The sequence below is a fragment of the Thermobia domestica genome, chromosome 1, assembly GCF_964235325.1.
Source record: "Thermobia domestica chromosome 1, izTheDome1.hap1.1, whole genome shotgun sequence".
In the NCBI taxonomy this organism is placed as follows: domain Eukaryota; kingdom Metazoa; phylum Arthropoda; class Insecta; order Zygentoma; family Lepismatidae; genus Thermobia; species Thermobia domestica.
The window spans coordinates 155,040,680-155,068,000 of record NC_137454.1 but is presented as its reverse complement, the minus strand read 5'-3'; the positions used below and the strand labels follow the sequence as shown (position 1 = coordinate 155,068,000).

Genomic DNA, 27,321 nt, shown 5'->3' with positions numbered 1-27,321 from the left:
GTTGTACGAAGGGGTGCTGTTAAAGATTGAGCCTTACCAAGAAAGAATTGAGCTAGAAAGCTGAAACTTCCACACTATTCCACAAATTCCCCTAGTAGGTTAATGCATTTGCGACATCGGTCCTGCAACATTTTAAGTCAATGTAAATAGAAGTATCTTGTCTCCTGCTGTAACCACTCATCTGTAGCATCAGTTGCCGCTTGAACACTCTGAAAACGGTGATTGTTGAGGTGTTTTTGGAGATTCGGGAACAGATGATAATCGGATGGAGCTAGGTCAGGCGAATAAGAAGGATGAGGCAACACTTGAAAGCCTAGGGTGGTCAATGCATCCTGTGTTTCAAATGTCATGTGTAAGGAGGCATTGTCTTGCAAAAGCAGAACACCTTTGGAGATCTTATCACGACGTTTGTCCTTGATGTTTTCGCGCAACTTCCTCAACCACAGTAATATGCTGCATTAATCGTTGCACCCACTGGAAGATACTCCACCAGTAGAACTCCATCCTTATCCCAAAAGATTGTTGCCATTTGTTTCTCTGCAGACCTCTGCACACGGCACTTCTTTGGCCGGGGAGAAGAACCGTGCCTCCATTCCTTAGACTGTTCTTTAATCTCGGGATCATAACAATAGATCCACGTCTCAGTTACGAGTTTCTACAAAAAAAAAAAAAAAAAAAAAAACGTCTTGCAAAATGTTCCAAAACTATCCGTGAAGTTCTCACTCTTTCCTGATTTTGTTGCTTCGTCAGAAATTTGGGGATCCACTTTGCCGCAACCTTCCTCATATCCAGAGCATTATGAATAATGGTACCTACTCTTTCACGTGATATGCCCCAAATAGGTAGCAACCTTTTGGCTGATATTCGACGATCTTCCATTATCATGTCCTGGATGGCTTGCACATTTTCAGGAACAGACACAGAAATGGTCTAGGTCAAAACACCCACCCTCAAAAAATGTCAAAACGTCCACACGATTGGTCATAACTCGCACACAAATGGACAAATCTCCCAAACGCACGAACGGTCAAAACCCCCACAGCCAAAACTCCCACACTCAAAAAATGTCAAAACGCCCACACGATCGGTCATAACTCCCACACAAATGGACAAATCTCCCAAACGCACGAACGGTCAAAACCCCCACAGCCAAAACTCCCATACTCAAAAAATGTCAAAACGCCCACACAATCGGTCATAACTCCCACACAAATGGACAAAACAGCCACACATAGCAACGGTCATAATCCCCACATAAATGGACAAAACTCCCACAGAAATGGTCAAAACTCCCACATGCAAAAATTGTCACAACTGCCACACAAATGGACAAAAACCCCACACAATCGGACAAATCCCCCACACTTTAAAATGATCGTGATTGCACGTCTTTGTTGCGGCTCTTTATGACGCCCACTTTAGTGTTTCTGTCATTAGAAAACAGTGCAGAAATAATAGTTGCAACATCAGTTTAAGTGGAATAAAAAATGTTATTAAAAAGTAGAAGGGCAAGACATGCAACCAGGATCATTTCAGAGTGTGGGAATTTGTCCGATTGTGTTGGGTTTTTGTCCATTTGTGTGGCAGTTGTGACAATTTCTGTATGTGGGAGTTTTGTCCATTCGTGTGGGGCTTTTGTCCATTTATGTGGGGATTGTGAAAGTTGCTATGTGTGGGAGTTTTGTCCATATGTGTGGGAGTTATGACCGATTACCAGTGTGGGGTTTTGGCTGTGGGAGTTATGACCGTTCGTGCATTTGGGAGATTTGTCCGTTTGTGTGGGAGTTATGACCGATTGTGTGGGCGCTTTGACATTTCTTGAGTGTGGGAGTTTTGGCTGTGGGGGTTATGACCGTTCGTGTATTTGAAAAAATTGTCCATTTGTGTGGGGTTATGACCGTTTGTGTGGGAGTTTTGACATTTCTTGAGTGTAGGCGTTTTGGCTGTGGAAGTTTTGACCTGTTCCCCACAGCAAAACAGGCTCGCCACTGAGTTTCGCACTTTCAACATCAAAATGGCCAGTTCTGAAGTTTGCCACCCAGCGTTTGACAGTTGCATATGACAGCCCACGGTCCCCCAAAATTTGTTTCGTTTCATCATAGAGCTCATTCGTGGCTAAGCGGTTAGCGTACGCGCCTTTGGGTGGGAGACCCGGGTTCGGTTCCCGTCGGGAATTCATGTGGCTCGGATTCCACGTTAATCAGTAGGTCCACGTCTCATATAGCCTCGCTGCTGAACGGGACGTTAAACTTAAAATCAACTCAACTCGTTTCATCGTAGATCTTAGTCGCACCTTTCTCTTGGAGGAAGAGAAACTTCATGACGGTCCTATGCTTCTCTGGACAGAAGCTTGCTGGAGAAGCTACCATGTACACTTCTGAAATGAAAATGAAAAGGGTGTTAATATCAAAGAACATTGAATTTTGCAACATAGTCTATACAGATCCTGCCCTATACTTTCCTAATTTCAGCTTCCTAGCTTTTTTTTTTTTTTTTTTTGATAAGGCTCAATCTTTATCAGCATTCCCTCGTATATTTAAGCGTTTACCAGTTACTACCCTGTAGTTTTAAAAATCAAAATTTAAAAAATCAACATAAAGATGCTACATGCCTTAATCCTAGTCACTATTAATAGTATCAATAGAATAAATAATAATAATAATAATAATAATAGAATCATATAGTAATAATATTAACACTAAGTCCGTTTATTATACTGATCATAAAACCTGTTCTTAAATAATTAAATAATAGAACACCACTGGAATATTGCTGTAGTATCGATAAATATTACTTCTTGCATCTTTCTTACAAGAACGTCAATATAACTAGAAAAATATGTTTTGTTCCTTTGTTATAGCGTCTCTTCTCAGCACCAACGCTATAAAGACGTGGACGTACAGTTTAAGGTGAAATCCTAATCTTCGAATCAAATGTTCTTCCAGCGGGAATCAAACCCGGGACCAGGACCTCATGCATCAAAGGCGCGCGCGCTCTACCTACTAGATCAACAGGAAAAACAACATATTTTTTGTCGGAGATCAAAATGTAATTTGACATAGTAAACACAATATTTTAACGTAAGTAAATGATGATACGAGAATATACAATGGATTACGTGCCAGAGTAGCCTATGTGCCACGTTCATACTTTTGAGAAGATTTGACCTAAAGTCCAGTTTTTTTCATAAGTTTTAACAGCGTAACAAGATATCACTGCTCTCCAAGCAGTGAATGAGCCATACATCACGATAGTTTAATGTCTCCTTGGATAACAATGGCTTCTAAGGGCGATTCGTGGACCTAACTGAGAAATTTATATTTTGGCGCTTAGGTGACTGTGGCACTCAACTTTCCAATTGTTACCTAGCTATAAATTTCTCGCATGAGAAAAATTACACTGAAAGAAGCTGTGACATCCTTTTGATTATCTTTCTTTTAATTTGGACATTGTATTAAATATAATAATTGTAAGGTAACACATAATTAAAGTTTCGATTTGATGAGCAATTCAAAGTAGAAATAGCACCGAGACTTACTCGAGATGAGACCGAGATCAAGACAGACAATTGTAATTCGAGGCGACACTGAGACAAGAATAAACCTAGTCTCGATGTCGGCTCAAATATTGCCAAAAAATTACTGAAATTATTTTTATTTAAAATTCGTGAACTGTTGCGTTACATATGGAACAATTTCTTTGGGTAGCCACAGTCATGGGCGTATATATGGAAGGAAGGGGAACAAATGCCACCTCTGATCACGTGCTATGTCGAAAGTAATTTAAGCAGCACACAATTTTGAGTTGGGATTCCACATTTTTATTATTTTTGCAATAATTTTAATTACTCAAAGAGCATGTTTCAAACATAATCCTAATTTTGTAAAGCGAACACATGAGGTTTCAACCTCCCAACAATATTTTTCAGGAATTACTCAGGCAAGAATATGTTTCAAAATTCTTGTTTTACTACAACCGCTCGTGTTTTCGTGTACAAGCGCTCGTGTACAACCGCCAATTTCTCAAATTAATCGTAATATCAAATTATATCGTAATATCTCAAATTAAACTCTTCAGATTGAAGGAAAGCAGAAACAAATTTTGGAATAGGTTACAGCAAGATCATGGAAGTAGAAAGAGCATCAAATTAAACCAGAGAATTAGTTAAAGCTATTAACCAGCATTTTATATATAAAATGTGTAACAAAGTATATATTAATACAGTATTTCTTAAAAAAATGTTTTTCTTAAGCTATAAAAAGCGAACATTCTCTTTGCCTCTCTTTCTTGATCTCTACCTGGACTTTAATTTCAGATACAACCCCGATATTTGTTGTAAAATTCGGAAATTGAGAAATTGTGTTGCGGAAATGTTCAGTACTACATAGTGGCATTATACAAATTTATAGGTTTACGCTACTATAATTTATATTAATACAGAAATCAAACAAGTATGTCGCGATGGTGTGGCATTCAGTAAAAGATGTCGCCTATTAAAAAAAATAAAAAAAGATTGGAAACTACTGCTATAATCTATAATTCAAAATTATTTTCTTGGTTGTAGAATTTCACTTTTGCCAAATTTAATAATAATAATAATAATAATAATAATTATTATTATTATTATTATTATTATTATTATTATTATTATTATTATTATTATTATTATTATTATTATTATTATTATATACAGTTAAATTAGTATTACTTCAAAAGAGATACACAAAAATAAAAAATACAAGTAGGCTCTCCATGTAACTCAGGCACAAGGGTAATACGGCTTTATACTTCCATGACCTCGTTATTGGCAAGAGCGGATATGTATTAAGATAATGTGAGTGGTTTTCTGTCTGTGGTTAACACATCAGTTAAAGAAGAATGTAATGGATAATAAATGAGAAATTGTAAAATTTGAATTTCGGTCCAATTAACTACACTCTTACTGTTATCAACTGTATTTTGGCCCAATTAAATACACTCTTACTGTTATCAACTGTGTTTTGGTCCAATTAAATACATTCTTACTGTTATCAGCTGTGTTTGGTCCGATTAAATACACTTATTGTTATCAACTGTGTTTTGGTCCAATTAGGCTAAATACATTCTTACTGTTATTAGCTGTGTTTTGGTCCGATTAAATACATTCTTCCTGTTATCACTTGTGTTATATAATATGTGGGATTAAATAACGCTGATTCAACAGGAAGGGTACGAAAATAATATTGAGTTTCCAGTTGACTAACTAGAGCTCCATTGTATTGTCAAAACTGAGACTATAGGTGACAAGATTTATCACTTAAACTAGGATGTGGATTATTAGTTGGGTTTTATCCAAGGCTTGATACACGCAGTGAAGACTGGACCCGTGCACACACACACACACACACACACACACACACACACACACACACACACACACACACATAAAGCAAGAGCGTTAGCCGTTTAATTATGAAGGGGTACGCAACCTACAATAATTCTTCAGTCAAGAATGAACTGAAAAAAATAAAAAGTGCGAGCAACAGGCTTAAGATGATACTGCTTACACATTTTATTTTTTGGGCAATTTATTTCGAGACTATCGAGATGAGACCGAAACAGCTATTTGTCAATCAAGACGAGACGAAGACTATGTGAAGTCGTCTGGTCTCGTCTCGATAAAATCCTAAATTCGAAGTTTCTATAAACAATAAATTTAAAAGATTGCATTTGAAAGGTGTGTTATATCAAATACTCGTATAATGAAAATTAATTTATTTCTTACTATAATTCTTTATTTACTTAGAGAAGTTTCAATATCAAAACCATTACAAATAATTTAGCTTTTTTAAAAACAGTAGTAAAATATTTCAATATCAATAGTAATAAAAAATAATATAACGACACATATACAGGTATAAATCACACGCACAAATACTCAAAGCACATACCTACACATGCACATTCATACACCAAAAGATTAAGCGTTTAAACCATGATCTTTAAAAGATCAACATCAAATTTCCATTTCACTGGTTTCTAAATTTGTTCTTTTTTTCCTAAAAGTCTTTAACATATAGATCCTGTCTAGTCTTTTCGATATCATCCAATAAAACATCTAGTCTTGAAGAAAATCTATCAGGTCTGAAATAAATAACAAGTGTATTGGTACAACAGCATAGATAAAAATAAAATAATGTATGGTTCTTACATTTAAATATGTGAGCTGTTTCATACTCCATCGCTCTTTTGCAATTTAAAAGTAATTCAAAACTAGACTAGTAACATAAATTAGTCCAGTAGTTCAAAAGTCAAATAAATCTAAATATACATACATACGTACACTCATGTCCAAAATGATTGTCACATATCTATAACTGTCTTCTTGTAAGAATATAATTTGATAATGATTTTTGTAGGGTACCTTTAATATTGATACTATGTGTATAATCTGAAAATATATATTTGTGGTAAATTTCATAGGAGAAGAATTATAAATACGAAATTTAGAATGAGTAAAACAAAATGTTGCTAAATGGACAAGAAAGTTTTATTTTAGTTTTATTGTTCTTATTTACTGCTTTGACATTAATTTTGCCTCATGCATGTCTTTGCCGATTATACACATACTAACATTGTAAGAAATACCGGGCGAATTCGTTATCCAATTATATTCCTACAACATATTTGTGGACATGCGACAATAATTTTGGAAATATAAGACCTTTTAAAAGGAATGCCAACACAAACTAAACTACATTTACAGGTATGATTTCTACATAAAATGGATATCCTTATTAATGGTAACTTACAGGAAACTATAATTCGTATTTTCCTTGAACCTAGTAAAAAAAAAAAAATATTGCAAAACCAAATGAATGCTCGTTTCGCTTCTATGACTGAATCATTGATTATACAAATCTATACAAGACGTAGTGAAACAAATAACTCTAGTATTTTTTTTAAAGTCGTAAATTTAGTCTTATTTCCACTATTATTGTGGCCTTTTAATTTATTACTATAGTGATTAACATGCTGTTGAAAGTAATAATGTAGCATTCATTTCCTGAAATGGTATTTGTTGGGAAACTAATGGTATAGTGACAACGTGAAGGGATAACTTCTTATTAAATAAGCAGAGAGTATGATAATGTGAAGTTATACATAGAAAATTAGCCCTTTTTTTAATACTTGGATAGCATTGCTTTTCCTATAAATTTAGGTTTTGCTTTTCCCTTCAAGATAAAGGAAGTTATACAGAAACGATTAAAATGGGAATCAAGAATGGTACAAAGAACTGCAAATTTAATAACATGGAAAACGTTTTCCTACTGATATATGACTAACCAATTAAGTGCTTTAAAAATATCATTACATTTGTATATAAAGCATTAATTACGTACGATTTGAGCGGATCAGTAGTCTCTTCACTACCTTCACTTGGAATTTGTTTCTTTTTCAGGAAATTTCTACAATTGTTGGAATACTCTTCTGATGCCATATGAATTTTGTCTAAGTAATGGCATGCACCCTGCAGTGTACCAGTAAGAACACCTGAAAAAAAAAACGAGGTTGTCATGTACGAATCTTGAACACGGTGGCGTACACAATGGCGGTTCGGAGTTCTACATCCTCCCTGAGCAGATATTACTCAAAAATAAATATTTACCCATATTAAGATACGTATACAATCACCTGAAATTATATTAACTTGAACTCCCCCCGCCTTGGTGAACTTTTACGTACTCCATTACTTTAATATAAATACATGCAATTGCTCCAGGTGGGCACCTTTTTTTTTTTTTTTTTTTTTTTGTTAAAGGGGTCCAAAGTTTTCTTTTTGAGGTGTCTAATACGTCTATGCAGTGTTGAATCTGTGTTACTCTGCATCCGAGAAGACGATAAATAATTGTTCATTACTGCCACATATGTTCTTTTTTTTAAGAATGATAGAACTAAACTATATTATTTTTAAAAGAAAAGAAAGGGTACAGATGAAGTGTAAAATCAAATCTTTAGGCTGCATCAATAACATTGCTCTGTTAAACAAGTATAGTTGTGATAAGAAAATGTACAAATGTTAGTTGAGTTAGTAAGTTTTAGAAGAGGGGCACGAACCCAGTTAGCGCGGCCCCAGTCAGTGGGTGCGCGCCTGAGTCAGTTTTGCATACAAATAAAATTAATAGATAATGGTAGGACATGTAAAACTATTTCTATTAATGGAACTGAGAAATCAAAGCACTATCGTCTTACTAGCAGGTATATCAAATTAGAAACTGTAAAATAAAATCTAAGAAATTATAGTACTTGTTTTAATTGGTATTTCAAAGTCCCTTTCCAGCACAAACATGCACCTAAAGTTTAAATGGAATCTAACTTATGTGTGCTTTTATTAAGGATCGAATTCCATTGTTGGTGAATAATATTTTAAAAAAATAGAAGAAAATCAAAATAATCGTCATTAGTCATTACACATTGTATTCTGTTTCGACTTTTGTTTCAATTGTACTTGTCAAAATACATCTTAGGTATATATTTTAGTTGTGTCTTGTGCTTATTTAATAAAAAATACTATTAATTATTAAAATTGGAATTCTGTTCAGTATTCATCTACAGTCAATTAGTTATAATTTCTCCATTTTTCGTTAATATTCACAGGAAGCAGGGGCGGATCCAGGGAGCGATCGCCCCCAGAATAAAAAAACTTTCTTATTTTATATAAAAATAAAACCCATCCCAGAGTTTGGAGCTCTTAAGAGTAGCTCTAAGTAGCAGTATTACAACCCACCGCTTCCCCAAGTCCGTCCTGGATCCGTCCCTGACAGGAATACAGATATTGAAGAAATTTGCAGTTGTAACAATTATTTGAAGAATTTTTGTCAATTACAACTTTCTACTCTTTTATTATCATTTAGAAGAGGGCGCATAAATATTATTTGCTTACACTTAAGTAATATCTAGAAACGGCCCTGCTCCTAGGTATCCCAATTTGTACCCTGTGATTTTTGGTTATGGGGTCATGTTAAGACACAGGTGTATGTAGAAAAGCCAAAGGATTTCCAGGACCTGAAAGCTAAGATTAGTGAAGTGACCCATGACCTTTCTGACGACGCCAGATGGAATAGCATTTACAGATTTCGCCGGAGGTTGCAGGAATGTGTAGATGTCAACGGAGCCCAGCTGGAGGTGTGGCGATGATGGCAATGGTGTATCTATGGATGATGATACAAAATGTAAGTCTCAAAAAAAGATCTTAACATTTATTTCACTGCAATATCATTATTTTCAAAAAAGTTATAAGCATTTGTTCTATAAGAAGGACTTTATAACAGCCCTATACATAAAAAAGGGTCAATAAGAATGTGACAAATGAAGTATGCTTCCAAAAGAACAATCATGTCAATTTTGTTAAACAAAATTATCCTCTTCTTGGGTTGTGGAAGAGTTTAATCTTATTCTTCTTTCCTACCTATGTATAGTCATACACGTTTTGATTGAAATTTTATTGTTAAAAAAAAACGTACATGAAATCGATTACAATACTGAAATTTAAAGTTTTCTCCCAAACTAAGGCAGTACCCAAATAAACCCTACGACTTGGTGAAACTTTCAGCGACGAAACAAGAAATATTTCGTCTTCACCATCAAAACGGTTTGAAATAAACGTTTTTAATATTACCATTGTCACCGCAATTCAGCAAGTGAATTCTCCTTTTATCTCGAATGTAGCATTTTGTGGAAGATAGAGCTTAGCTACATCTATCCCATTTCAACGAGATCAGTTTGTTACAAGAGCTATTTGAAGACCCTCTATGGGTATTCTAATTTATTATTCCAAAGTGAAGGAGATGCCCGAAAAGAAATGTTTCTGTTTTTCCAACATTATGGTGACTACAACAAATCATTACCAAAGTCTAAATATATCGATACCAGCAAAATAGCAAAACAGAACAAAGCTTGAGGAGATGATATAGAAGAAGAGGGCTCCGATGAAGAGAACGAGGAAAAGGAAGAAACCCAGGAAGACATAGATGTGATAAACAAGTGTTACTCAAAGTTGACAGAAAGTGTAAACGAGCCGCTCTGCACGCTGGAACTCCTTTATGAACTAAATCTCTATGATCCAATATATCCATCGTCGTATTTTGCGTGCAAACATATTTTGACACTGAAAAGCTTTTGAAAATTTTCGTTTAAAATTTTTAGTCTAAAAACTTTTGTTAATAGTATTGCAATCACGGATTAATACGTAACAATAACAATTTCACACTTTAGTCACAACTCATAGTCTAAGTCCATGGCGCAAAATTTCTGGTCGCCAGGTCACCATTGTTTAGTAGGAATGGTTTCTGCCTAAATTCACAGGGCTGCGCAATTTCTGTTTCGCACGAAAATAATTGTTATTGAGTGAGAAAAAAGACGGAATGTGAAACAGATTTACAGTGAAAACTTCATTCGAGATTCCCAAATTTGCTTCCAATTGTCACATTTTGTGCAATTTTACCTGTGAGAACTGCTTCATCTGACAGAGACTTCAGTAGTCTCACTTGAGTTAAGACTACCTACAGAAATTCACTGAAAATTGACACACTGGATGATTTGCTGACAATTTCCATCAATGGTCCTTCACTTAAAGACTTTGATCCAGAAACTGCAATCCATAACTAGTACTTCACGTTACATAAACATGAAGTATAAGGTAAGATATTTTTTTAACATTATGAATTGTTCAATGCAAAATTGATTATCCTGAATCTAATTGTCTGGTTTTGAAATTTTATGACCTGATGTAATTTCTTTCTTTGTCAAACCAAAAGCCGTAGGGGAGGGGGAGGACCTCTTATAATTTGTATGTGAGAGATACTGGCGACAATCAGTTTTGGATTGGCGAATGCGTCTGGCTTTGAAATTGTGCGCCCTGAGTCTAAGTTCATTTGTGGAAAGTTATTCTTGGAGCAATTTGATTGGCTGATGATTTTCAAATCTTTGTTTAAAATTTTTCAAAAGTTTTTGAAATTTGTTTAAAATTATTTTGAACATTTTTATTTTAAAAATTTTAGTTCGAAACTTTTTGCACTCCCTGAAAAGTTTTTGACATTTTTAGTTTAAATTTTTAGTTTGAAAATTTTGGTTTAAAACTTTGCACTCATTCGATTGATAACAACAATTTCACACTTCAACTTTAGTCATAACTCATAGTCTAAGATCATTGGTGGAAAGTTATCACTCACTGAATTATTTCACACATCAAATACATCGTGAATTAAATCAATTCCCCCCCCCCCAAAAAAAAATCATTAGAAAATCATTCACCGAATTTGGTAGAAGGATATCACGTATGCCGAGTGTCCACACAGTCCCAAGTTCTTAAACCAGCTGAATATGTGTCTGGGACGCCCTTGGACATCCGATTGCAACCGGAAATAACCACCCGCGACTCCAGATGACGACGGACGGGTGTTTGTGCAAGAATGGGACGTACTACACTGGTGGGGTGCTGACTGCCACGGGTGCTGACTGCCACAGCCAATTATTGGTGCTGATTGCCACGACTGACGCTGATTGCCAATATCAAGGTGCTGACTGCCACAATGGCGTGCTGACTGCCACGAGCCTGAGAGAAAGTTGCTAGACGTAACATTACCGGACGCCAAGAAGCATGAAAGAAACTAGATTATCCTTTGGGTCGTGTTGTTCAGACCAACACCTAACAAAGGTAAACAGGTCTCTGTATGTACACTCATGTCCAAAATTATTGTCACATGTTTATAAATATGTTGTTCTAGTAATATAATTTGATAACGAATTCGTCCGGTATTTCTTATAATGTTAGTATGTGTATAATCGGCAAAGACAAGTATGTGGTAAATTTCATGTCAAAAGAGCAGTAAATAAGAACAATAAAACGAAAATAAAATTTTCTTGTCCATTTAGTTACATTTTATTTTACTCATTATGATTTTCGTATTTATAATTCCTTTCCTATGAAATTTATCACAAATATAAATTTCCTGATTATACACATAATATAAGTATTAAAAGTATTCTAAGACAGTTATAGATATGCGACAATAATTTTGGACATGAGTGTAATTTCAGTTTTGTCAGGGAGCGGTGAGTACAAAATTGGTACGATTTATGTATTCTCACTTGAACTCCCTATGTCAGCATGAACTGTATAGCTGTGCAAATTGTTTCGAGCAGCTCTTGAAAGTTCCATCAAAAAAGCACTGCTGGCTGTACCTCACAAGGGAAGTTCAGGAGAAAGTACTCGCCTGCAGAGAAACTAAGCATGCCATTTGAAGTCCCAATTCATGCTGATTATAACAAGCTAACAAAATTCCTGTACGGTTGAGAACGGTTCGAGATATTCAACTTGGAAGTTTATATGAGAAAATGAGGATATACGCATTTATACGCGTTAAGTACAACATAATTAGTAACTAATATTGACATACGAATTGAAAGCTATCGGAAGTAACAGAAAAAAAGTGTTTCGCAATAACTAACGGGTTTGTTAGATACAATTAGTCATTACATTGTTCACAATAATCATAGGTTAGAGATGAAACTTGATCACTGTTGTTCTTTTGTTTTATGAAGAAATGACGCAGGCAAAATACTCCCTTGCACCATGAACATTTTATATGTGCAATTGTGTTGCATCCATCAAGAGAACAGTTCGCAGAACCAAAGCAAAAAGCAAGTGATTCAAAAGTTATAGGCCTATAATTTGTTCGTAACCTGCCTTGCAGAACGCAAACTGAAACAATCCAATGTATCGCGCTGATCGGAAGTGATTCGTATGGACACGAACTTTATTTGATTGTTTCGTTGGTACATTATAACGTCCAGATGAAGAAGATTCATACATGTACAAATCTCCTGCCATAATCTTTGATTGATCGGAATCAAAACACATCAAATGGTTGCACAAATCGTTTGCAATTCTTTGGTATCTTCTCAACCATTAGGTCTTTGCCATTCGTCATGCAACTTGTAATGGACAATTTGTCTGTGAATGGACCCCAGTGATCAAGCAATAGCAAGTTCAAAACATCAGGCTTCGCCATGGATGAGAATACTTAACGCATTAAAACGTGCATCCACTCATTTTCTCATATAAATTTCCAAGCTGAATATCTCGAACAGTTCTCAACGTACAGGAGTTTTATTACCTGTTGTAATCAGCATGAATTAGTCCTTCAAATGACATGCTTATTTCTCTGCAGGCGAGTGCTTCTCCGAAACTTCCCTTGTCAGCTGGCTTCAGACCATCATATCCATTAAATAATACAAAAAAAAATTAATATAAACAATGAAATGTGCAAATTGTACATAGAACAGAAAAGACAATACCGTTATAAACATTCAAGTGTATGTCGTTCCACTTAGTGAGCAACTTTATAACTTATAGGATGCCACATACATTTGCTGTGATGATTACTAAATTAATTAATAATCATAAATTTAGAATGAGGGATTAATTCCTCTCTTTCCAAATACAATTTCTTCCAGGCTCGTGGCAGTCAGCACGCCGTCGTGGCAGTCAGCACCTTCATATTTGCAATCAGTGACAGTCGTGGCAGTCAGCACCAATAATTGGCTGTGGCAGTCAGCACCCGTGGCAGTCAGCACCTATCCCTACACAGGAGCTGCTGGCTAGCCTCATCCGCAGTATGGAAACAAGGTGGTCCTGTATAGCCGTTTGGGTGAACACACTTCAATACTGAACACATCTGGCGATGTCAAACGGAACCGATATAAAATCGACAAGATAAACCTCAAGAGGTAGGTGCCTTATGCCCTGTCTCATATAACTTTCAGCTTTGTTCCTGGGTACCTCTCCTACACGTTCGATTCCGTAATTCAGTATAGATCCTCCTGTCTTCATCTGTGTGTCACTTTTCCATGGTGTCTCTTAACTTCTGGACACGACTGTATTAAAAATCCATCTTTGAATCACCCAGTCATCTAATAATTTAATTGTCCAACTATTTTATGAGTTATACATCTTAAACAATTACATTTCGATTCGTCAACTGAAAGTGACATTTAATTAGACACAATCACATTGAATTTACAACAATTGGTTGGTAGGAAACTCTATTTAAAGCCGACAAGGGCTTTCCGATTGTTGTGTCCATCATGACTTATGTACAGGATCGCAATACCGTAACGAATCGCAATATCGCATATTTAAGAAATTTAAGGGAAGCCGTTTTACTATAAGAAAAGTACGGGTTTCTTTCAGGAATTCTGTGTTACATTAATGTATTAATATGGTTACAAAGAATGATGACTACAGACTCGGTTGTAATTGTACAATTTTCAAGTTGTTTTTTTTTTTTTTTTTTTCATATTGGAATTATAAAAGACTACAAATTTTCACAGTAATGATTTTGTATAGTTATGTACACCAAAGTATGCGACATTGTATGTAAAAGTTTTGTCATAATTCCAAATACACTTAGACTTATGAACGAAACTACTCCTGAAGAAATCATCGTATCTATTCTGACATCACTGATAAGCTACCTACCTTCCTCAAATTCAGACGCTGCTATGCATTATAGTCTTCCGTTAACTAACTTCTATATCTTGATGTTGTATATATCCATTTTTAATCGTTTGTACTCTTTTTCTTACTTCCATCATTGGTTTCTTCAACTCAGCTAATTTTGTTCATTAACCTTTACATCCATATCCCAAATGCCTTTGGTCTTTATTGTCCCTTTTGCGTAGTGGCCATGTTACCTGCCTCGAAAGGCAAAATATTCCACACAGAAGATTTGATGAGTATTCAAACATTGAAAACTCTCAGATTTGATGACTATTCAAACATACCAAAGCACATTTTTGTTTTCTTCTCTCTAAATACTTATCTCACCAGTGGCGGCTGGTACTATATGTTGCATGGTTGTGCAACCGGATATTTTTTTTTAATACTAAAAATATTTTTAAGTGTTAAAGTAGTGTATCAGTAAAAAATAAACCTTTGCTCTTGAGCGCAAAACAGTATTGATGCATTTCTGAAAAAAGTCAATTAAAAAAACGGAAAGAAAGAGAGAGATTTACCTTTCCAGTGGCAGCGAACGTTGCCACTGGAAGCAGTAACATTGAGCATATGGCAGCGAGCTCCTATCTCTTAACATGGGGAAGTGGATTTATTCTTGCAACGCTCCTATCTTCCCGTATTGGTCCCTTACGGTTGCAATTTCTGCCGCAACTGGTCAGCTTCTGTAATAGTTACGAATTACTCCGCTTAGCAGCGCTTGACTCAATTGATAGGGTGAGGAAGATACAGATGCGTGGAAGAAAGAAGTTATTCACAAAACATAAACTCGCAAAGAACAAATATAAGTCTGGTGGTAGCAGGGACGGATCCAGGCTGAAAGTTTGGGGGGGGCGGTCGTTCGAAGTCAATAGATTTTATTTAACATTTATAATACAAAGGTGAAAATTCTTGGGATAAGATTTATTTTTAAAAAAATCCTATTCTGGGGGGGGGGGGGTCAATCGAGTCTTCAAGAACAAAATGTCTTACTACTGGTCTAATTCCTAGCTCTGTGTCTTTCGTGCACATGATTCCGTGTTCGATTTCCGGCGGAGAGCATAAATTAATATCAAATCATTCACTTCCAATACTCATCTGTCTTCTTTAGCCTAATTTGCTGGAATGTTAAACTATTTATTATTATTATTATTATTATTATTATTATTATTATTATTATTATTATTATTATTATTATTATTATTATTATTATTATTATTATTATTATTATTATTATTATTTTCAAAGGAAAGCATCTTAGATTTCATGCTTCTTTACAGACAAAAAAATATGTGGTTCCTGAAAATGGACTTTTTGTTCCGTATATTTATACAAAGAAATGATAACAAAATGCATATTGTCGGAGGAGAGAGGTGTTTCTGGACCCTAAAGAAAATAAAGCGGAAAATATTTGCGGTAGCGATGCTTTCTATTCAGAGAAACTTGGCGAGCAGCATTTCAGATTTCAATAAGGTCATAGATTAATTTGAAGCCCGAAAGATCGAAGAAAGACCTTCCATTCTAAAATAATGCATAGTTTATATAATTAAATAATTTTGTTTAACTGCGTGCATGCAATTTTCTTGCTTTTTTCTGCTTTTCGGATTAACGCCATCATTCATGGCTTACAGCACACACTATACACTCGATTTATATCGTGTTCAATAACATGAGTGTAGAGGTTTTGTATATAAATTGTGTATAAACATACATTGATAGTAGTTGTTTGAAAAAAAAAGTAAATAGCTTATATATTAAATTAATATTAGAGAAATAATTTAATCAATAATATACAAATAGAGCTTAAAAGACTTTCCTCTTCATATTTCCTGAATATTTCTTGGATAAGACTCAAGAATGCTGGGGGAGGGGAACACCTGCGCGTACCTACATACCTTTGATATTACAACATTGCAACCGGTGCTTCTACAGACTACGAGTCGCTACTGTATCTCACTATTCCTATCGTTGCACTTGTTTTCCCTTTCATTACCTACAAAAATTCATCACTTTTTCTACTTTCTTCCCCTCCTTCTTACTGTCTCTGTCACTCTTTTTAGTTCCAATCAACTTCTTTTTCCTCCCCGCTCGTTTAGTGACCAGCGCGTGAAACTGTAGTCTCACCTTATATTCCTGGTGAAATAGCATTGAATACATTGCGGTAGTTTGGATTTCACTTTAAACTGTAGGTTTACGTCTTATATACAGGGGCGTCATTTAGGGGGGGCAGGAGGGGGCAATTGCCTCCCCAAGAATTTGAGGAATACATATACTTTAATAAATTGTCTACTAATATACTAGTACAAAACGTGAAAGTCTTATGTCTGTGGGGCTCTTGCCCCCGTCAAGCGAAGTCTGAAATGACGCCCCTCCTTATATAGACTCAGTGTTGAAAAGGGATGTTAAACTTTAACATACAAACAGGACAATCAAATAATTTAATCTACAAACGTGAAGTCATAATGCTTCTACCTCTACCAAAATACCTTCTTCAATTTGTACAACCTTTTTTTTTTTTTTTTTTATGTCTCTTCTCTTAAATTGTTATTAAATAATGTTGGTGGGAGGCAACATTCCTGTAAAATTCCCCTTTCAAGTCTAGTTTCATCAGTTATTTTCCACTCTTCATTTACTTACTAATTCATATATAAGTTTCTTACGAGTCTTCAATCTTTCCATTCCCGCCCAATCTTCTTCTTCTGCATTCTCATTAACATTTCCTAATTCATTTGCTGAAAAATCTCTTTTAGATCAATAAACACTTCCTTGCCCTCTCAAGCATTTTGCGGATATACAGTATGCTCTGTTCTCAACCTTCTAAATATAGACTATCCCTTCGCGGATTCCTCATTTAATCCTCTATATAGTATCCTGTTCCTTGTCGAAATTAATTTTACTGCATGCACTATGAAACTAATGGCTCCATAGTCCATTCTGAGTTCGGTTTCTTAGTCAATTTTATCATTGTCTTCATTACAAAGTAAGAATAATTTTTTCTTCCGTTCTTCTCGTTTGTTCATAATGAGCTCTTGCTTTTACCAAATTTTTCTCCATTCTTTGTTTCAGATATCGCTATCTCAAACTCGTTTCGAAGCATCCTAAATTCTTTATCATTCTCACTTCGTCAACTTAATTCATTTTCTTATGCCTTCCCGACATCGTCATAGTCTATACTACTTCTGCTTCTCCGCTGGTCTTTTCACAGTTTCGCGGAAATTTTCCAACGTTTCTTTAACATTAGCATTATTTCATCATTAAGTCTTTATTCAAGCATACCAAAACTCATTTTTATTTTATTTTCTCTAAATACTTCTCTCACCATTCCTATCGTTGCGTTTACCTCACCTTGCATTGCCTTCATTTTTGTAGTGATTTGCAGCCTGAAGAACTTTAAATATATAATACGAACATTGATCTGAATTTCTTTCTGAGCTTCCAGATTATACTTATTTAATCTTTTAACGCCATTTTTTCCTCCGTTCACAGCTTCCGCGATTCTCTTTCTCATGGAAAGTCTCCACAATAACTTCACAATCAGCATATTATGGCCAAGTTACAATCAGCTCTTCTCTACGATCGAATATCTAAGATGTCGGTATGTATGTTTCCGGCGATCTACCAAAACTGAACAATTTCAACCTTCCAGAGATGTCCTATATATATGTGAATGTTCTTACGTTTGTAGAAGGTGCGTAGATTCTTGAATGTTGAAAAAAATATTTCTTACCCCATTGTCGTTATTTCCTTCATGTACGCTTTCTTTACCGACAGTGTTCCCTTCCTATCTTCCCTTTATAATCACTTTCATTGAACTTTGGAAACTGGTCGAATATTTGTTCCATTTCTTAGTAGAAACTGTTTCGAATATAATCTTCACAGTTTCTTTCATTGATACGTACACATTTTGACACATATATCATTGAACCGCTTTTTCAGTTTGATGTACGATATTCTATGATTTATATACTAGCAAAATACCCGTTCTTTGCACGGGAAGAATAGTTTCATTTTGGATGTAAAGGGCTGAATTTCGATTTAAACGGCATCGGAAGTGTCACTATTCATCTCAGCGACCCCGAAAACGATGGATTCGACACTAATATCAGTCATTTTCGATCATTTTTAAATATCTTGCCTTTCCCTTCTCTACGTTGTACCGTCAAAGTAAATGTTAAAAACCACCCCAGATCCGAGCCTCATCAATGTTGAAAATTTGATCGAGATCAATCGTGTGGTTCAAGAGTTATTAAGTCATAAACGATTCATTTTCATGTTTATTTACTTTTTTATATCTCCCCCTACCCTAAGTTGCACCGTCAAAGTGAAATGATAAAATCCATCCCAGACCCGAACCTCATCTATGTTGAAAATTTCATCAATATCAATGGAGTGGTTGAAGAGTTATTAAGTCACAAACAATTCATTTTCATTTTTATTTACTTTTATATATATCTTTCCCTCTCCTAAGTTGGGAACCGTCAAAGTAAATGTTAACCATTCCAGACCCCAACCACATCTATATTAAAAATTTGATCGAGATCAATCGGATGGTTCAAGAGTTATTAAGTCATAAACGATTCATTTTCATTTTTATTTACTTTTATATATATCTTTCCCTCTCCTAAGTTGGGAACCGTCAAAGTAAATGTTAACCATTCCAGACCCCAACCACATCTATATTAAAAATTTGATCGAGATCAATCGGATGGTTCAAGAGTTATTAAGTCATAAACGATTCATTTTCATTTTTATTTACTTTTATACATCTCCCCCTCCCCAAAGTTGCACCGTCACAGTGAAATGATAAAAATATCTCAGATCCGAACCTCATCCGAAATTTGATCGAGATCTGTTACGTGATTCAAGAGTTACAAAGTTTTATTTATTTTTATATATCCCCCCCCCCTACATTGTACCATCAAAGTGAAGTGACAAAAACCATCCCAGGCCCGAACCTCTTCTATGTTGAGAATTTAATCAAGATCGATCAGGTGGTTCAAGAAGTATGAAGTCATAAACATAGTCACTTTCATTTCTATATATATAAATTATACTGACGAAGTTCTACGAACAATTTCATTTCGTGCTTCAGTTTCTCCATAAAAGAACGTGAATTATTCTATCAAGAGGCTATCATTTCTTGAATTACCAGTATACCTACATGTCTTTTTTTCTGACTCTTTCTTTAGTACCTGACAGTTTCCTTCTATGTCCGTTCCATGTACAGTACCTTTTGTTCTTCTTCGAAAATTTTGTCTTCAAATCTCTTATAATAATCCAGCCTAAGAGATCCGACTGTCCATTCATTATTAATCAACTCTTAAGCTCACTCACATCATGTGTACTATAATGTTCATAATCCTATACTTCAAAGATGAGCACACTAATTCCAAGTCACCGGACAGAAATAAAAATCGTCATTTCTTATTTACTTCCGTGTTTGTAATATACCTGTTCATAATATACATGTACAATCTTAAAATGGAGAATTAATTGCGTGTACTTTATAACAAAAACATCTAACTAACCTCGTGCACCAAAATTGGTTGTTAAATCTATTGTTACGGTAATTCAAGATTATAAATACATACGCATTCCTTCTTTTGCTCTGCCATTAAAAAGTTCTGAAGTTTGATCCCTATTTCGTTGATTCCACAAACCTTCTTCAGACTTGATCTTGGACATTTGTTCTATTCCATGGGAAAACAAAAAGAAATAATGACACATACACATATATACAGTCAAAAAAATACAAAGAAAGAAAGAAATTCAAGATTCCATAGAAGTTACGCGCAATCACAATTCCTACATAAAAGTTAGTTCCGAATCACCGTTCATCACATGGACAGAAGTAGCTGTCGTATCGTCTCATTTAACCTCCGTAATTCATCAAATTAGAACAGTTTACTTAACAAAAATGGAAAATCACTTGGAAACAACTTCAATGAGAGTTTAACTTAACTTATCCTACTTTATCCTATCTTATAACCTACCTTAACCTATCTTATCCTTAACTTATCACTTATCCTACCGTGAAGTTTGTAGTATAACTTTTTTTCACGTATATTTTAAGAGAAAGAGAGAGAGAAATAAATATGGCAGGAAACTCTATCTGACAAGCTTAGTAAATTGCTGAAGAATTTATTTAAGATAAACTAGAAAGGAAAGCCTAGTATTGAACATCATTTTTTTTTCTAATTAGGTGAAACTTTTATATTATCGATTTTTAACCGATTTCAAAAAAAGCAGGAAGTTCTCAACTAGACTTGCCTATATATATGGTATATTGTGTCTTTGTTTACGCTTAACTTCGACCTAAGTGCACTGATTTTGAATGATTACTTATTTGTTTGAAAAAGCATGCCTTTTGGTGGGCCCACATAAATTTAATCAGAATGTAGTGATAGTCTTTGGAGCTAGACATGAAATGCCTTAATGGATATAGTGTGAAAACCGTTAATCTACTTTAATGTGTGTATATTTACACATAACTTCGACATAGGAGCACCGGTTTTGGTTATTCTTTTTGTTCTTGAAAGAGTATTCTTTCCTTGAGATCCCACATGAACTTCATAAGGATCTAGAGACAGTCTTCGCAGCCAAACTACGAAACTTTTCAACGACTCGCAATGTTAATATCATAATTAACCAACTTCATTGTGTGCATGTTCACGCATAACTTCAACACAAATATACTGATTTTTTTTTTAAGTTTCAAAGAATAAATTTTATCAAAGGATATACCTAGGTAGATAGACAGAGAGATAGATAGATGTGTGTGTGTGTGTTTGTGTGTGTGGTCATACATGTTTCTAATGCTGACCCACTTTATAGAAAAGTAGTACCCTGTCTTTAGATTAGGTATATCATTAAATTACTGCCATAACGAAAAAGTGGAAAAACTAAACAAACTTAAAAGTAAAGTAACTGACTTCAAAAACGCACTAAAAACTTTTTGAAAAGAACAATATTAACCGACTTCAACAAAAGCGCTAAAAAGTAGAAAATAATAAAAGTAGAAAATAATAATAAAAGTAGAAAATAACAATAATAAAGTGTTCAAAGCAGAAAATAATTCATTACTATTAGCTATAAAAAATTCTGAAGTCTGTACCATGTGAACAAATTAATCCCTCATAAAATTATCATCGAATGGTATAGACTTCACAATTTTTATAGATAATAGGTTTTTTTTAAGCACTTTATTATTATTATGTTCTGCTTTCTAGCACTTCTATTATTTTCTACTTTTTAGTGATTCCTTTTAGAAAAAAAAATATTTTATTCCATGTGTGTTGGTGGTTGGTTGAAGTAGTATTTAGAGTCTTTCCAGCACCCTGATACGTGAACCTACAGGTTAACGTGGGATTCGAATCATATGAGTTCCCACCGGGAATTGGACCCGGGTCACCCGTGCCAAAGACGCTTACACTTACAATATAGCCACGGGAAAGATCTCCATACACATTTGTAGCAATTTCAAACTCAAGATAATTTTCGATATATAAGAATCTTTATTTTCCTATTAGAGACTTTCTTTCCTTTGCGTAAATAGCATTTTGTTCTGCATTAGAAAACTTAAGGCATACTGGATGTTTCTTCCCTTTAGTGTCCTCCTACTACTTTCCTCTGCCTATAGGCAAAAGGAAATTGATGACAGATACCAAAATAAAGGAAAATGACTATGTATGAATAATAACTTCAGTTGGAAAAAAGAACATCTAGTTAAAACACAGCTGAAAGATTTTCATGAACGTCATAGTGCAATATTTAAACTAAATTTTCTACAAGAAGCTTACAAGTTATGAACTGAGAATCCAGTACTCGTAGTCTCCAAGTAATTACGCTCTATGACTTTCCTCTACCCTCCATGATCGTAAAAGTAACAAAGCTAAGATCACGAACGAAAGTATTCTAAAGAAAATGAGTTTTATCCTTTTCTTTTCTGTTTTAATCAACTTCACTTTCGTCTACACATCCATGACATTTTTTTCCTTTTTCTTTTTTATTTTCTTTAATTTATTTTTCCCAAACTGTCACCTCTAAGAAAATTATTCAGATATCCGACGGTATGTCTTTTCAAGTACCTGATGAAACAATACTAGCTCTCGTATCACACAACCAGTACGGACCTGCCAATCTCGCATGCACTCACTCGACAAAAGTCTAACAAAGCCCTATAAGAAGTAACCGATAGAATTTTCTATCAGAAGAAAGTAAAAGACTAAATACATATACACACCAAGTTTTAAAAAATGGAGAAAGAAAGAAAGATACGAGATCAAGTTTTGAACATAAGACAACGAAGAGAAAGTAAAGTTCAATAAAACAACCTTCCCTTAAACCAATACAGACACAGGTGAGTTTTATGTCATTTCTTAAGACTTCTCTGTATAGTCTTTGTGCAGAGTTACACATTTTATCTTTTTTTTTTTTTTTTTTTTGGTCATTGTAGAACTTCAAAAATTGCATGGAAAACCATTAGTTCAACTCTATTATGATGTCACCTATGTTGTCAAAATGATGACCACGAAGTAGATTCTTCGTTTGTGGGAACAAGAAGAAGTCAGTTGGTGCCAGATCAGGAGAATAGAATAGGTGCAGCAATATTTTGAAAAAGTGCTTCCACAAATTCTGCTTGGGGTGCATAAGTGGGTGCATTGTCCGCAAAGAAACGGATCCCTTTGGTGAGCACACTTTGACGTTTTCGCTTGACAGCATCTCGCAACTTCCACAGAAATGAGAAGTAGTATGTATCAGTGATAGTACCACCCTTCTAAAGGTAGTATGTAAGGATGACCCCATGATAGTTCCAAAATCCTGAGAGTATGACCTCACCGGCAGATTTTTGAACCTTTACATTTTTAGGAGGAAGATGAAGAGAAGTGCCTTCACTCCTTAACCATCTCTTTTGTCTCAGGATTATATATCTATATATAGATCCAACATTCGTCCATAGTTATCATACGGGCGAGAAAATCTTCCTCACCGTAATCCAAATGGATCAACAAGTGACTCGACATATCACACCGTGTTTGTGTCTGAAGACGAGTCAGCAAATGCGGAACTCAAAATGAAAAATGAAATGAAATCTTTGAGTTTTACGTCCCACGATTATACCGGTGAGATGAAGATGAGAAATGAATGAGATGGTGGAATGATGAAAGTGGGAGGAACAAGAGAACCCCAAGAAAATCCACAAGCACGGTGTTTGTCCACGACAAAGTCCATAGGCGCGATTTGGGATCGAATCAGGGACCCCAATTACCGGAGGTGAACGCTCTACGGAACCCAAAGTGCTGACACCTTAGACATGTGCAATTTCCCATTAGTTGTTTTCCACACACTGCCATAACTGAGTCTACTTTGCTGCACGATGTTATGCATGTTTATTCGTCGGTCTTCCAGGATCAGCTACTCGATGTTCTCGTTATGACGTCATCGTCCGTGATTGATGGACGTCCAGATATTACCTTATCTATAAGGGACTGTGACATGTTTGGAAATTCTCTTCCACCTCACGACAATGTCATAGGATGGACAATCACCACCGTACACAAGCTACATTTCATCATGAACTTGAAGAGCATTGTAACCCTTCAAATGCAGAAACTTATTCACGCTACGCTTTCTATCTTCTCTACCTTGCATCTTACTGACAACTACCGTCACCTATAAAGTAAATGGCATCCATAAACAACTTCCACTAAATTATACATGTGAGATTTAATGTCTTCACAGGCCAAGTTACATCAAAACCTCTCAACTTCTGGAGGATAATTAAAATTTTCCAATACCCCTTATAGTACTTTATACTTTTAAGGAAAGAAGGAAATAATATTCAAACTTACTAAAGAAATTGTTTGGAACAATCTCCTTGGAATTCACTGGTTGAAAATCCCTGCTGCCAAAGGACACGCTTTTAAACTTTTGGTTCATAGACGATAACAAAAGACGATTAAATTCTATACGTTTGCTAAGAGCAGCCATTTCTTCCTAGAAAACACATAAATACTGAAATTTATTACCTTCTTTTATACATGACCTTTAATATTATTAGTATTTCAAATGAATTACAAATACAACAAACACTCAAAAATGGCGTTATGGAAGCGTGTTATTCCGTATATTGGACTTGCCTTTACCATGCACATATTTAGGAACCAGTTGATACGTAATCAGAAACTTCGGTTCCTATCAGATCCAAAAACTAACTTTTTCTTCTTTCTTTTCGTTAAACCTCAGTCTAATAAAGAGAATGTTGGTAAATATACAGACTTTACAATACAAAAATAATATAAGCAGAAGGCATGAATTTCGAATAACAACAGTGTAACCACTTGTTATGAAATTTTTGTGCAAAAGATCATTTAATATGTCTATAAATGTCACAGATGTACACACAAATGTCAATGGACGACAAAAATGTCTCGTCGTAAGGTCGGACGAGATGGTGTTCAGGTTGTCATTTACTTATTTATTTATTTATTTATTTACTTGTTTATTTATTTAATTTATTATTATTATTATTATTATTATTATTATTATTATTATTATTATTATTATTATTATTATTATTATTATTATTATTTTAATCACATCACTTAATAAAATTTATTTAACTTAATTGCATTAATGTTTGCTATCTTAATAATTTATTTCCGTTATAATTGTTATTAAAAATGTTATAAATTAAGTTAATAAAATCTGACCAAAGCAAACATTTGTTATTACTAATCTGTGTTGCAGTTTCGGCTATATATCATTGTCTTCATCAGAAATACTATCCAATGAAAGATTACTGATTCAGATTACAACTCTAACGACAATTTTATCAGATAGATAATGTCTGATGAAGGCAATGATATCCTACCGAAACTGTAACACAGATTAGTAATCTAAGTGTTTGCTTGGGTCAGATTTAGTTTGTACTTAAATTATACGTAGTTCCACAGCTAAAATAAGCAGCATTCAGATTGTTATATTTTCTCATTTACAAAGTTGCTACAATTCAAATATAGCATATAATAATGTAATAATGTATTATAAGGTTCCATACCCTCACGCATACCCAACTGCGTGTGTTTACTATAAACATATGCTCCTACCATGAACACGAGTTATTGTGTTCAAACATAAACACCAGGAAGGCACGAAGTGGTTTCGGAAGGAAAACGCAGACGGCTGACCTGCTCTCAAGGTCCTTCACTTCTAAAGGATGTCTATAAAAGAGGACCTCAAGAGGACAGAGCCAATACTGCCAGGGCTGATCGCTAACCTACCTAAACTATCTTCCGATACCGCTATGAGCTACGTAGATTTCCTTTAGTCCCTACTCTTGAGGCTGCTATGAGCAAGGAAGTAGTCCTTTAATCAACCTACCCCTAAGGCTGCGATGAGCAAAAGTCCTAATCTTTAACTAGCAAAGAAGATTACCTAGATCCTTAAATTACCATCTGACGCCGCTCTGGGTTAAGACATGTAAAATTCAAATCAAAAGCCACCTTGTGTGCCGAAGACCTTTTCCACACTGGAAATACATTTTATAGACTTTGTAAATTTTTATATAAGACTTTATTTTGTAATAAAAGGTGTAGTGTTCAAATCTCTGACTTACTTAGACTCTATCGAACAAGTCATTGTAGTATTTTTAAAATGTTAAAACAATAGCTAAATTTTGAATTCGTTCTAGTTTATAAAACAAATTATCAGAATAAATTTTGATTTGTAGATGTTCAAACATTTGATTTTTTAACAAAAAATAAAACTAAACTGAAGAAAATAAATAAATTTATTTTTTTCAGTTTAGTTTTAATTTTTTTAAAAAAAATCAAATGTTTGAACGAAGTGAAGTATAATTAATTATCATTTTTATCATATTGGGAAAAATTGGCGGTTCTTGAATGCCTTCGACCTTTTGTTAGTAGTAAGTATTAAACTGAAACTTCCTGTAGCTCAATTAAAAGTTCAATTCCTAAATAAATAAATTTTACTTCTTAAAAGACAGTGGCTTCATAAATGAATCTTGGTATATTTCTGAAAAGCTAGAAAGTCAAAAAAACAAGTGCAATCTCTTGTCGCTTCCCCTACTGCTATTCATTCCTCCTAACCTAATAGATAATCAAAACGAACTCCCCTCTCCCTCCTTTACACTGCCGAATAGGAAAGCAACTCACCGATCTTATCAGAAAGAAAACTTTTTATAAGATACTGTATCGTTTAATGTCTAAATTCTACCCCAATTTCCTTGCATTTAATGTTGAGAAATTATTGCTGTTCTCTTTCGTCACTTTTAATCTCTTGGATTGGATTGGATTGGATTGGATTGGATTGGATTGGATTGGATTGGATTGGATTGGATTGGATTGGATTGGATTGGATTGGATTGCATTGGATTGGATTTGAATTTATCGTCCTGTTCAGCAGCGAAGTAATATATGAAGTGGACCTACAGCTTAACTTGGAATCCGAACCACATGAGCTCCTGTCGGGAATCAAACTGAAGTCTCCCATGCCAACTTTCAATCTCTGTAACCAACAATAACTTCATTTAATTTTCGTCTTCAAAGGAAGGATAAATTATTTTTATTTATTTACTAAACATTTAATTTCAGTCTATTTCAATTAAATTACAAGAGATAAGAACTCATTCATTATTCAGTTCTGTTTTAAAAAATCTTCTGTTCTGTAGTTAAAATAAAAGGAAGAAAAACAGAAAAGCGTATAATATGAAAATATAGATTTATTAAAGGGTCGAACGAGGTGATGTTCGGTTTTATTTATTTATT

At 34.6% G+C, this 27,321-nt stretch overlaps 1 protein-coding gene across 2 annotated transcripts in view; it reads right to left on the bottom strand.

The window, feature by feature from the left end:
- Positions 1-5,752: 5,752 nt before the first annotated feature.
- LOC145690220 (uncharacterized) overlaps positions 5,753-27,321 on the bottom strand; it is a 65,128-nt gene continuing 43,559 nt past the window's right edge. The window contains exons 5-8 of one of the 2 annotated variants that reach the window (XM_081764899.1): positions 24,385-24,529; positions 20,125-20,223; positions 7,383-7,533; positions 5,753-6,123 (exon numbers count right to left, since the gene is read on the bottom strand). In XM_081764899.1, coding sequence (XP_081621025.1) covers positions 6,039-6,123; positions 7,383-7,533; positions 20,125-20,223; positions 24,385-24,529 — 480 coding nt within the window. In that variant the 3' untranslated portion in view covers positions 5,753-6,038. The remainder of the gene's footprint in view (positions 6,124-7,382; positions 7,534-20,124; positions 20,224-24,384; positions 24,530-27,321) is intronic. The other variant, XM_081764908.1, reaches the window with a different exon arrangement.